The 13,304-nt window shown below is 31.3% G+C and overlaps 1 protein-coding gene across 1 annotated transcript; it reads left to right on the top strand.

Moving 5' to 3' along the window:
* Positions 1-10,778: 10,778 nt before the first annotated feature.
* On the top strand, positions 10,779-13,015 carry LOC111298978 (transcription factor HY5-like). The gene is made up of 4 exons (XM_022893773.2): positions 10,779-10,978; positions 11,295-11,466; positions 11,594-11,750; positions 12,649-13,015. The coding sequence occupies exons 1-4, from the start codon at positions 10,882-10,884 to the stop codon at positions 12,721-12,723; spliced, it is 501 nt and encodes a 166-aa protein (XP_022749508.1). The 5' UTR covers positions 10,779-10,881; the 3' UTR covers positions 12,724-13,015.
* The last annotated feature ends 289 nt before the right edge of the window (positions 13,016-13,304 follow it).

Here is a 13,304-nt window from a genome sequence, read left to right as displayed (position 1 = left end):
AGAACCCTTCTTTGATCCATGTCGAGATGGTAGACAGGGCTGTAGGTAATAGTAAGATTCAAGGATAGCTATCTTAAAAAATAAGGTCAGTTTAGTCTGTACATTTATAGCACTCAAGTCTGTACTAAAATCATGAAAAATAAAGATGCAGATCGAATAGACAGAGTAGAAAAGGGTCAAGAAGAGATCAACGAAACAGTCACAGGAATACAACGAAACATGAATAAACAATAAAAAAAATTAAAACAGATGATAGTGGAATTGACAAAAGAAAAAAGAGTTGTTGAAATGCACAGGACAAGAGAGAAAACAGCTGTTGAGACACCATTGTATCCATTTGGGTTTACATATGTTCAAGATACCCATATGTCACAAGCACTTTCAACAACTCATCAACCTTATATTGGCTCTTTCGCCAAGTTACCATCAGTTTAGACAAATGACAATCCTGGGCATACTTCTCACGACTTCACTACTGTGCCTAATGTGGATAATCATAAAAAATTGAAAAAATTAAAAAAGGTACCAAATCCATCAGAAGATATAGTGATAAAAGATAAGTATGATCTGTTAGAAGGGAGATTGAAAGTAATTGAAAGCCATAATGTGTACAAGAATATTGGCACCAATGAACTTAGTTTAGTGCCTGATCTTATTATTCCATCAAAATTCAAAGCCTCAAAATTTGAGAAGTATGATGGAATGAAATGCCCTTTAATACACATCACCATGTACTGTAAAAAAATGATAGGTTACACTTGTGATGATAAGTTATTGATCTATTACTTTCAAGATAGTCTCACTAGACCTGCAGCAAGATGGTATGCTTAGTTAGATCGAAGTAAGATTTACTCTTGGAATAAATTGGCTAGGGCCTTCCTAGCATAATACAAACATGTTGAAGATATGATACCAGATAGGTTATCCTTGCAGAACATGAAGAAAAGATCAACTGAAATATTCAAAGAATATGCACTTAAATGGAGAGACATAGCAACTCAAGTACACCACCGTTGTCATAGAAAAAAATTACTATTTTGTTTGTCAATTTTTTGGACACTCCCTATCATAAAAAAAATGATTGAGAATCTCTTCAAAAACTTTTCAGATATGGTGATTTCTGATTAAATTATAAAAAATACAATCAAAAGTGGCATGATTAAATTAAAAGAGGTGACAGATGTTGAAGAGGATAGTGCATCCAAAAAGAATAAAAGAAAGGTGCAATCAATCATAATGGAGGGGTATTTACCTAATAGCTTTATTCCGTACAATCCTTATCCTGTTTATTAACCTCATCACCCTGTCATAAGCCATATCTCTCAAAACCCATATCTTTGCCAATCAAGCCAACATTTGAGCTTTTCAATAAATTTTCATCCTCAAATGGTCATTCATGATCTTGTTCCTACATTTGAATCCACCACCCGACCGATAACAAATTGAAAGAGGTCAAGAAATGATCAAAAGAAATTGTCCATCCCTATTTTTCACCTTTTGTCTTTACTAATAGAAGATCGGTATCTCACTTTTGTGCCTTTAAAAATAACACCAAATCCATCAGTAAGGAGTTATGATCCTAATGGTAAGTGTGATTATCATATAAGAGTAATTGATCACTCAATTGAAAAATACAAAAAGTTGAAAGAAAAGGTTAAAAATTTTATCAAGAATGGTGTTCTGACTCTGGAGGTAATAAAACAATGAAAGTTGTTGACTCCATACAATTGTCAAATGTGAGAAGTTGAGATGAAGATGAAGGTGTCAGGTTTTGAAAATCAGGATAGGATGATTTTTTTTTACTATGTATGTATGACATGTGCATTGTGTTTCTAGGAGTTATTTAACTTATTTTGAAAGAATTGAATACTTTGGATCTTTTTCATGAAATTTTCTCTTTATGCATTTGTTTGAATAAAAGTCCCACATAAGTAACTTTCAAGATTTCAAAAAAACAAAAAAACAAAAAAATAAAAAAAAGAAAAAAAAGAAAAAAAGAGAAAAAAAGTTTTATTTTGCAATAAAGATGGAAGGATTCTTAAGGAAAATGGTGATTACTATTAGGAAAAAGCTCATCAAACACCTTCATATCTTTTTGAATGCTTTCATGTCCCTAATCACGCAAATTATTTGATCCATTGACTATAATCTTTTAAAAAATGTGAGTTTAGATTCGTACTTTAAATAGATGATAATCTTCTTTTGGGCAACGAGCAAAAGAGGTCAATTTTAAAAATTTATTATTATTATTTTTAAATAAATCATTAAGATGCTCTTTCAAATTTTTAATTAATAATTCAATATATGTCAAATTTTGTTATGACCATAGACATGAAAATGCCTGAACTTTTCTTCTCAAGTAACCCTTATTTCCTGTCTTAAGGCACATCGATGAAGAAAAAAAAAAGTAAAATCCCTTTTGCTTAAGACAATTTGTTTCATATCTTTATACCTTTTCTCTTTCTTTTAAAAAAAAAAAAAACCAAAAATTTTAAAGCCCAAAAAGCCTTTTTGAACTATGCGATCGATCCTATACAACTTGATCGTCATTAGAACCTTAAGTAAAAAAGATGGGGCATCACAAAAAATAAAAATAAGAAAAAAACAAAAAAAAAGTAAAAAAAAAAGACATTTTCAATGATTTGCTCTTTTAGCCAAGTGATCATGTTTGAAATGATGAATGGCCGTCTTTTTTTATCCTTCTCATACATAAAAATTATCCATTTGCTACCCATTTGAGCTTATTAAATTTTTTGTTCCAAAATAAACTATAGCCAAGGATCATTTTCTACATTGGGGGGCAAAATTAGGATATATTTAAGATCAACTTCAAGAAAAGTATCCGATAATTGAAAGCATCTAACACACTTTTTAGAGGTGAAAGTCTAAGGCAAAAAAATGAACAAGGCTTCAATTGAAATTTTAATATTCAAGAAAGTGAATAGCCAAATATGACGTTAAGCATTTTTAAGGCAAAAAAACCTTAAAGATAAGAACCTGAAGCTTCAGTTAGAATAAAAAAAAGCATATGTACCTTAAAAATAAAGATTCAGGGCAAAAAGTAGTAGGGTGAATAAAATTGCTGAAATTAAAGTCAAATGTTCCCAAAAAAAATAAAGGATGAAAGTCAAAGAATGCTCATCGAGATCCTTGGCCTAATTACCTTGAATAATATATTTTGAGCCTATTTATCCATTCTTTCAGAACCCTTAACCTCAACCTACATTACACACCCTGAAAAGCTCATTTTGATCAAATGTAAATACTTGGATTGAAAAGTAATATCCTTGAATTTGTATATACTTGTTGAATTCCTCATTGATAAAAAAAATATAGCTCTAAGGTGAAAACTCCAAAATAGTAATTTAGAGCTAAAGTTATTTTTGAGGCATCATAATGAATTTCAGAGTTCCAAGGTTCTATCCGAAATAAAAGGCCTCGATACAAAACCTTTTGAAAGACCAGTACCCATTAAAGACCTTTTTTTTTTTTAAAAAAAAAAAACCAGCCCTATCTTTTTTCCAAATCTTGTTTGAAAAGTAATTGCTAGTTTTGACTCACATTGAAGTATCACGTTTTCAATAAAAGAAGTGTTTTAAAAAATTATCTCTTTTATGAGCCCAAGAGAAATCCTTGCAACCCTCGTCGAGCTTTACATGAGATATGCCACCAGTGAAAAAAATTGAATTGTCAATTACCTTACCCATGAGCCTTCCAAATAGTAATCATCAATTTTCAAGATATTCAAAAGTCTTGAGTTTTAAATTTTTTCATTCGATTGCAAAAATATTTTATGTGAGGTAGTTTTTTTGATCACTTTTTAAAAATTTTAGAGATTATTTAAATATTTTGCACATAATACTGAGGTTATTTTCGTGAAAATGAAACATTAAAAATTTGAACAAAGATTTAAAAAAAAAAAAAAGTAAAAAGAGTCTTTATATCTACATTGCTTGCACCGTGAGAAAGACATCTGACCTACAGATAAAAAATATAAAAAAATATTCATAACTGCATCACTTGTTTGTGCATCATGAAAAGGAAATTTGTATTTGCATCACTTACATCTGCATCATAAGAAAGACATTCGTATTTGCATCATTTACATTTGCACTTTTATAAGACATTTGCATTCACACCACAAGAATAATTTGCATTTGCATCATAGCATCTATATCATAAGAAAAGGTATTTGTATGGGCATTTACATGAAAAAAAATATTGTCATTTGCATTGTGAAAAAATCAAATCAAGCATTCACATTTTTGTATTTGCATCGACATTTACATTTGCATTGACATTTCCATTAGCATCATTTGATGAGAATAGACATTTGTATCATAATTGCATTTATCAACTTTGTAAGATTAAAAACAAACAAAAAAAAAAGCATGTTTTTAAAGTTTTAAACTCTCTGTTTAAGAGGAACCATTTCCAATCAAGATTTCAAAGCCTCTGTTTAAGAGGAACCATTTTCAATCAAGATTTCAAAAGCTCTGTTTAGGAGGAACCTTCTTCAGATAAGACCTTTAGAATCTAAAAAAATCTCTGATCAGGTGAAAGTCATGTTTGAAAAGATTTTTAAATTTTTAAAGTTTCATTGCCTCTGATTAAGATGAGCATTCAAAGATTTTGATTTCTAAGACCTCCAAAAGTAATCTTTAGAGCCTCTGAGCACAACTTTCAAGATTTTTAAGTAAAAAATTTTTAAATTTTTAAAGTTTCATTGCCTTTGATTAGGAGAAACATTCAAAAAATTTGAGATTTGTAAGACCTCCGGGCATAATCTTGATTCACGATATTATCTCGATCGATTCTTTATTTTTTGACTTGCAGTGTTATTCCAATCGATTTTGTAAGACCTCCGGGCATAATCTCGATTCACGATGTTGTCCTGATTGATTTCTTATCTTTCAACTTACAGTGTTATCCCAGTCGATTCTGTAAGACCTTCAGGCATGATTTTTAAGACCTTCGAACATAATTTTGATTCGCGTGTTATCCCGATCGATTCATTATCTTTCGACTTACGATGTTATCCCAGTCGATTCTGCAGGGCATGATTTTTAAGACCTTCGGGCATAATTTTGATTCATGATATTATCCTGATTGATTCTTTATTTTTTGATTTGCGATGTTATTTCAGTCGATTCTGTAAGACCTTCGAACATAATTTTGATTCATGATGTTATCTCGATCGATTCCTTATCTTTCAACTTACAGTGTTATCCCGATCAATTCTGTAAGACCTCCGAGCATAATTTTGATTAACAGTGTTATCCTGATCGATGTATTATTTTTTGATTGGCGGTGTTATCCCAATCGATTTTATAAGACCTCCGGGCATGATTTTTAAGACCTCCAGACATAAATTTGATTCGCGATGTTCTTTCAATTGATTCTTTATTTTTTTGACTTGAGGTTTAGTCCTAGTCGTCATTAATCTTTGACTCGTGATATAATCTCGATCATTTTTATAGTTTTCTTGCTTTACGATTTAATCCCAGTCTCTTTTATCTTTCTAACTTGTGGTTCAATCTCAGTTGTCATCAATATTTGGCTTGGGGTTTAATCTTAATCATTTCATTGTTTTCCTAACTTACAGTTTAATCTCAATCTCTTTTATCTTTCTAACTTGCAGTTTAATCCAAGTTAATGTCATTTTTTGACTTACGATTTAATCTCGATCTTTTTATTCTCTGATTCGCAGTTCAATCTTGATCTTTTTAATTAAAAATCTCAGTTTAATCTTGATTGTTGTTATCCTCTGACTCGTGGTTTAATCTCAGTCTCTTTATTTTCTTACTTGTGATTCAATCCAAGTTAACATTATTCTCTGATTTACGGTTTAATCTCGATCTTTTTATTCTTCGATTTGTGGTTCAACTCGATCTCTTTAATTTAAAATCATAGTTTAATCTCGACTGTTATTTTTTTTTGACTCGTGGTCTAATCCCGGTTTCTTTATTTTCGAACTTGTGATTAAATCCAAGTTAACGTCATTTTTTGACTCGCAATTTAATCCCAGTCTTTTTATTCTCTGATTTACGGTTCAATCTTGATCTCTTTAATTTAAAGTCATAGTTTAATCTCGATTGTTGTTATCCTCGAACTCGTGATTTAATCTCGGTCTCCTTATTTTCTTACTTGTGATTCAATCCAAGATAACATTATTTTTTGATTCGTGATTTAATCTCGATCTCTTTATTCTTCGATTTGCGATTCAATCCCGATCTCTTTAATTCAAAATTAAAGTTTAATCTCGATTGTTGTTATCCTTTGACTCATGGTCTAATCCCGATCTCTTTATTTTTGGACTTGTGATTCAATCCAAGTTAACGTCATTTTTTGACTCGCGGTTTAATCCCGATCTTTTTATTCTTCGATTTACGATTCAATCCTGATCTCTTTAATTCAAAGTCACAGTTTAATCTTGATTGTTGTTATCCTCTAACTTGTTCTTTAATCTCGGTCTCCTTATTTTCTTACTTGTGATTCAATCCAAGTTAACATTATTCTCTGATTCACGGATTAATCCCGGTCTCTTTATTCTTCGACTCGCAGTTCAATTTTGATCTCTTTAATTCAAAATCGTAGTTTAATATCGGTTGTTGTTATCCTTTGACTTGTAGTCTAATCTCGATCTCCTTGTTTTTTGACTTGTGATTCAATCCAAGTTCAATACTTATCTCTTTATTCTCTAATTCACGGTTCAATCTCGATCTCTTTAATTTAAAATCGTAGTTTAATCTCAATTGTTGTTAACCTCTAACTCGTGGTTTATTCTTGGTCTTTTTATTTTCTGACTTGTGATTCAATCTAACTTAAAGTCATTTTTTATTCACGATTTAATCCCGATCTCTTTGTTATCTGATTCGCGGTTTAATCTTGATCCTTAGAATTTCTCTGACTCATGGTTTAATCCCAATCTCCCCGTTTTTGACTTGTGATTCAATCCAAGTTCAATCCTGATCTTGTTATTCCTTGACTCGCGACGGCGTCCCAATCACTTTCTTTGTTGTTCGACTTTTGGTGTTGCCTTAATCGATTCTTTATTTTTCGACTCACGATGTCGTTTTCTTTATCACTTGACCTGACTTATAAAAAAATAAAAAATAAAAAAAAATCCATGATTTGCTTTCGAACAAAATCGTTGTCTTTGTCTTTGTCATATTCTTGCTTTTCAGTAATATGTAAAGAGGGATAGTTGTAGACATCAATTTTGTCTGGATCTACTATTTTCATTTCAATTTAATAATAATAATTTTAATAATAATAATAACAACAATTTAAAAAAAAAGAGACAGAAACCAGAGGGTTGGTACAATGCCACTGTCCAGCCCCTGACCAGCCCCCTGTTTAGCCCAACTATAGCCACCCAGATCCCCATATTTGAAGCTCTTTAAAACTCCAAACCCCTTTCCCCTTCAAGGTCTCTCTGAAAAAAAAATGCCTATTCAATCCACCTCTACCATAAACCCTCGAGCTCAGACGAACTACCCCTCTAAAAATACTTTTAACAGCCCCAGACAGAACCCCCATCCCCACGCATAAAAAACCTAAATTTCAAACTCACACCCAAATACCCAAACCAAAAAAAATAGAAACAAAAAATAGACAAACACAGTCCTCTTCACAGGGAGGAACCCAGCGTCACGTTACTTGCAAAAGCAAAAATCATATTAGTCTCTCCTTAAAAAAAAAAAGAAGGTAGAAAACTTTAAGCCCCGATCTACGACGATCGGGGTTGTTTTTGGCAAAAATAAAGTTAGATCCGAAAAGAGAACAAAAAAAGAAATTTTTAGGGTATTTTGAAGGTTTTTCGACCACTGGTGACCACCGACAACGTCACCAACGGTGAACCAGACGGTGACCGATGCGACGGTCCGACGATCGAACAACGAGGAAACTCTGGAGCTCTCCCCTCCATTTTTTTTTTGAAACAGAAAAAGACTGAAACAAAATTTTTTTTCAGTTATATATAAAGGCCTAAATGCCAAAATGATGTTGTATTGGGTAAGGGAAGATCCGCGCTTGGACCCAGACCTGACCCGGGGTCCACGAAATCGACCCGTCAATCCAGTTTCTCAGTAGCCCTGAACCGATTTGATCAGATCGGATCGAGCCGCTCCCTAGACCGATTTGAATCACTTCTCAATCGGCTCAATCGAATCGTGCGTCGAACCGACCCCTTTTCGATCAACCGAACCATCATTGACCGGACTGTTGACCGGTCCAGTTTAGGTAAAAAAATTTTTGTTTTTGAATTTTTAAATTTTTTATATATTATTATTTTTGTTATTTTAAGTATTTTTTTATATTGATGCATGATAAATTCTTAAATTTGTTAAAATAAATATTTAACTATTTTAATAATAATAAAATTGAAAACAAGTAATAATTAAAGATATATATTAAAAATGCTCAAAAAATAATAATAAATTTTTTTATTTTCCATGCCTAGATGGAGGGAATAAAAATATTTTTTTAAAAATAATTTCGCCTAGATGTTAGAAAATTATTATTAATAAATTTTCATAAAAAATAAATATATGAGAAATTATTGATTAATTTTTAAAAATCACTAAAATCGAACTTACTCCAAAAATTCGTCTAGATGTTGAAGATTTTTAAAGATGTTTGCATTTTCTTAAAAACGAAACCTTAATTTTTTAAAACCAAAAACCCTAGGATTCTAAAATCCCTTAAATCCAAACTCCCTAAAATCCGAAACCCTAAAACCTTTAAACCCTTAAATCCAAACCCTATAAAATTCAAAACCCTAAAATCTCAACCTTTAAATCCAGACCCCAAAATTCAAAACCTCTAAAATCCAAAACCCTAAAATTCAAATATTTAAAATCTTGAAACCTTAACCGTTAAAATCTCTACCTAAGTCCTTACTCAAAACATTTTAAAAATTTTAAAGACACGTGTGAAAATCTCATTTGAAGTAATATGTTCTCGAATGCCGCCTAGATAATGGGTGTTTAGGAAACTTTACTTCATTAAGTTTTTTTTACACGAATTCTTAATTTGCATTAATAATAAGATTAATAAATAAAAAAATATAATAGTAAATCGAGATCTTAAATATAAGAAGTCGTACTTAAGCTCTGCCTAAATGTTGGAGAGTCGAGGTGGTCTCATTATATTTAAGAATCCAACTTTTAAATTGCATTTCATTTTACATAACATTCATGAACATACATACGTTAGCGTGTTATCATCGATAATTATCTGCATTATTCTCTCTTTAATTTTTATTTACTATTTGATGATAAAATATTTTATAATAAAAAAGAATAATACATTTAAAAAAATTTTGTGATATTATAAAATAAAATAAAAATAACATTCTGAAGAAAATAATTCTTGGTACTCTGCCTAAATGTTGGAGAGTCACTAACAATTATCTTCTATAAAGATTGTTATTTCATTTTTAAAGATTATCGTGTTAAATCTTAAACAAAAAGAGTTATTTTAAATTCTACCTAGATGTTGAAAAATTTTAAAATAATTCTTTAACTTTAAGATTTTTTCAATATTCCTAAATAAAAAGCTTTAGCAAAATTTTATTTTTTCAAATGAAGAGAATTAGTGTTAAAATTTAAATTAAAACAATTTTTATCCAACACTGAAAATAATGTGTAATTAAATGGTATCAATATATGAGTGTTGTAAGGGTGCTAATCATTTTTCACACATAATCGACTCTCGGACCTAATCTGATTTTTTATAGATTAAAATTTATCTTTTTGATAAACTTTAAATTCGCTTTTATAATTTTATTAAAAAAATAAATTTTTGAGTAATCAATCACACTCTAATAAAAATTAATGATAACTTTTCTCATTTATTTTAATTTTAAAATTCATTCACGTTTAAAGATCTCAAAATCATTTCAATATTTATTAACTATTAACTATCGTAATCAAGTCATTTATTTACTGATCTCATTCATACATAGAATAATTGAAAGACCAAGTACATAAAAGAAAACCTTATACACACTTATCTTTTATTGAAGCTTCCTCCACACATTTCAACACTTTTATCTCTTTCCTCCACTTTACTTTAGGTATTTTACTGACTTGGACGTTAATGCGCAGACAAAAGCAACAACTCTTACACCCCTTAACCATATTTTTTGGTTGTATGTTCAAACTATCCTTTCTTTCAACCTTATCTACTTCCTTCCAACTAATACAATCCAAAAACACTATCAATAATATTAAAATTAACAAAAAAAGTGAAAATTTATGAATTTATGAATTTAAAGATCAACAAGTAACATTTTTAAAACTACAAAAAACATGCTAATATTTAGTTCGAAATTTAAGAATAACAATCAATTTTTTTTTTTTCATTTACTTAAAACAAAAATCTCACCGTGCATAAACATTGAACATAGAAAACCATAGATATTTATTGAAGAAAAAAAAAAGAGCACTTTTTTGCATTAAGTGGAGACACGTGGGCATTCTCCGTCTCAGCCAGCATATAAATCGGTCCCGATGCATTGCATTTCCTTTCCCTCAACTCCCACCCAACCGTCCGATTAAATGTCCCAATCAAATAGTTCACATCTCTCCACGCTCACTTGTCATTTACCTTTGATTCACCAAACTCCTCATGGCTTGCAATACGTCCACGCTCCCTCACTTACATTCCTTGGATTTAAATCAAATCCAACGGCTGATGCTCTTCTTCAAGTTTCTCTTTCTAATTTACTCACTGTAACATTATGTCCCGCTCTTTCTCCATCCACTCCAAAAAAAACCAGAGAAAATCTTTCTCATTGTTTTTATTATAAGAATATTATAAGTACTGTTTCCTTTCTCTATCTATTTTTTTCTATTAATTTTTTTATAGAAAGAAATGCAAGAACAAGCAACGAGTTCAATTGCAGCTAGTTCTTTGCCTTCAAGTAGTGAAAGATCTTCAAGCTCTGCTCTTCAAGTTGAAATCAAAGAAGGTAAGCTTTATTTTAGCTATTGCTACATTAAAGTTTTAAAATTTCAAGAAAAGTGACTTACCTTTGGTCCTTGATAATTTTTTCTTCCTTATTTGAAAAAGTTTCTGAATTTCCCATCTGGATTTTGTAGTAGGAGATGGTTTTTCTATGTGGGTTTTGTAAAGTTTTTAGCTTCCTCACCTGGGTTTTTTTTTTTTTTTGTTCTTTTTCTCGAGAAAATCCATCGAGATCAACAGTATTTTCTTTTGTTACAACATTGTTTTCTTTTTAAGGAAATCCTTCTAGGTTTAAAAATCTTAACTTTTTCTTTTTGAAGGTATGGAAAGTGATGAAGAGATTCGCAGGGTGCCTGAGATAGGTGGAGAAGCAACAGCAGCTCCAGCAACGGGTTCTCTGGCTGGTCCGAACCGGGTTCAGCCATCAGGGGAGGGTGGTCAGAGAAAGCGAGGTAGGAGCCCAGCAGACAAAGAAAACAAGCGCCTAAAGAGGTAAGAATTGCGGACGACAGTGCGAGTTCTACCAGATATTACTGTTTTGCCAATTTTTTTTGAGCCGTTCTCACGTGGGGCCAGTGGCATTTGGGTAATTATGGGTTTTCTTTTGCCATTTGAGAAGGTTGTTGAGAAACAGAGTTTCAGCACAGCAAGCAAGGGAAAGAAAAAAGGCATACTTAAATGAGCTAGAAACCAGAGTTAGAGACTTGGAGAAGAAAAACTCTGAGCTTGAAGAGAGGCTGTCCACGTTGCAGAATGAGAATCAGATGCTTCGACAAGTAAATTACCTTTGTCAAAATCCCCCATCAATCCAATCACCAACCATCACATAACATCATATCATCATCATCATCATTACCATCACATAACATCACCTTCTCCTCATAGTTCTCCTTTGGACGGACGAATTGGGTTATCAATCATCTTTAACTCTTAACTCGAAATGCAGACTTAAAACATGTATATAATTTTTTATGAATATATACAAATGTGCTAATGGCTTTATGTCAAAGATCATTAGCTTATATTACTAATGGGGTATGTGGGGTGAGCCCACATTGCCACTACCAGATGATTGATATTTTCTGATATTTGTTTTGCTTTAGTTATACCATAAAATGTTGGAAAAGTGGATGTGAAACCCTGGTTAGTCTTTCCTGTTTGATTTGCCTTGGAAAGTTTTCTGGTGGCTGGAGCATCTTTTCTTTTTTTTTTGGACCCAGTTTCAATCTAAAGCAATAGAAATAGCAGTTTGCAGATGGCCCAGAGAGAGACTGAAGGTAGGTTAGGACTTAGGAGTAGGACTGTTAGGTCATTAACATACTGGACTAAAATTTAGGGCTGCCTTGTGATGTTTCGGGCTTATAGTGGTGGTATTGTTGCATGTATATGCTTTAATGTTCCCTTAGGTTCAATCATAAATTGCACCTTTCAGTACAGTTAAGATCCTGTAATGAAACACTTTTTTCGATGTGATAAGAGCATTCAGTGCAATTAAAATTTAATCATAAATCACATTTTATGCTGAGCTCCCAAATGGAGCCTTCTATTTTGGCAGTAAGTAGGTTTTTGAAGATGTGATAAATATCCAATTCCTAGTAAGTAACTTGGTATACTTAAACTGAAATAAATGAAACAAGAAAAAAAATTTCATCTGAACTTGATTGTAATTTGCAGATAGTGAAGACCACGACGGCGAGCAGGAGAGGGGGCAATGGCAGTTCAAATGCAGCTGCAGATGGATGCCTTTGAGGAGTTACTGAGTATAGAATTTGTAGGGGGTTGAAAAAACTTATGTAAAGAGACTTATGCTTCAGAAAAATTCTATTTCCAATGCAATGAAGCAGCATTGACTGTAGAATCCTAAATTATCAAAACTAAACTTTAATCTCTTATAGTGATGGCAATGAAAGTTGGCTATGGTTTAAGCCTCGCAACTGCCAACAAGGTGTTTTCTGTTTTGGCTCATTGAGGCTGAAAAGTCGTAATTCATCTGTCCAAAGTTTCTAGTATTTATCTATATTCTAGATACACTTATTGTTAATTTATTCTAGTTAAAAATAGGCTTCAAAGGAACTTAGGCATGAGTTATTTGTTCCGCAGGTGATATATTTTTTATTTTTGTTTAATAATTATCATAAAATATATATATATATATATATTGATATTATTTTTTTTAATTTAATAATCATACTAAAAAAGCTAATAAGGAAAATAATATTAAATTCAAATTTTTTACAAAATAAAAAATAGCCAAATCAATAAAAAAATCTATAAAAAAGAAACTATAAAAAAATTTTTTCTCATTTATATACTGCATTTAAAACCATGTA

The sequence above is a fragment of the Durio zibethinus genome, chromosome 18, assembly GCF_047325235.1.
Source record: "Durio zibethinus cultivar Kanyao isolate XHJ-2024 chromosome 18, ASM4732523v1, whole genome shotgun sequence".
In the NCBI taxonomy this organism is placed as follows: Eukaryota; Viridiplantae; Streptophyta; class Magnoliopsida; order Malvales; family Malvaceae; genus Durio; species Durio zibethinus.
Note: the sequence above shows the minus strand (reverse complement) of the source record. Positions and strands in the feature narration are given on the sequence as shown.

Excerpts from the sequence above, each read along its gene's own strand:
- LOC111298978 (XM_022893773.2), top strand. The coding sequence starts at position 10,882 with ATGCAAGAACAAGCAACGAGTTCAATTGCAGCTAGTTCTTTGCCTTCA. Across the intron at positions 10,979-11,294 it reads TCAAGTTGAAATCAAAGAAG|GTATGGAAAGTGATGAAGAG; the intron begins GTAAGCTTTATT and ends TTCTTTTTGAAG. Across the intron at positions 11,467-11,593 it reads GAAAACAAGCGCCTAAAGAG|GTTGTTGAGAAACAGAGTTT; the intron begins GTAAGAATTGCG and ends CCATTTGAGAAG.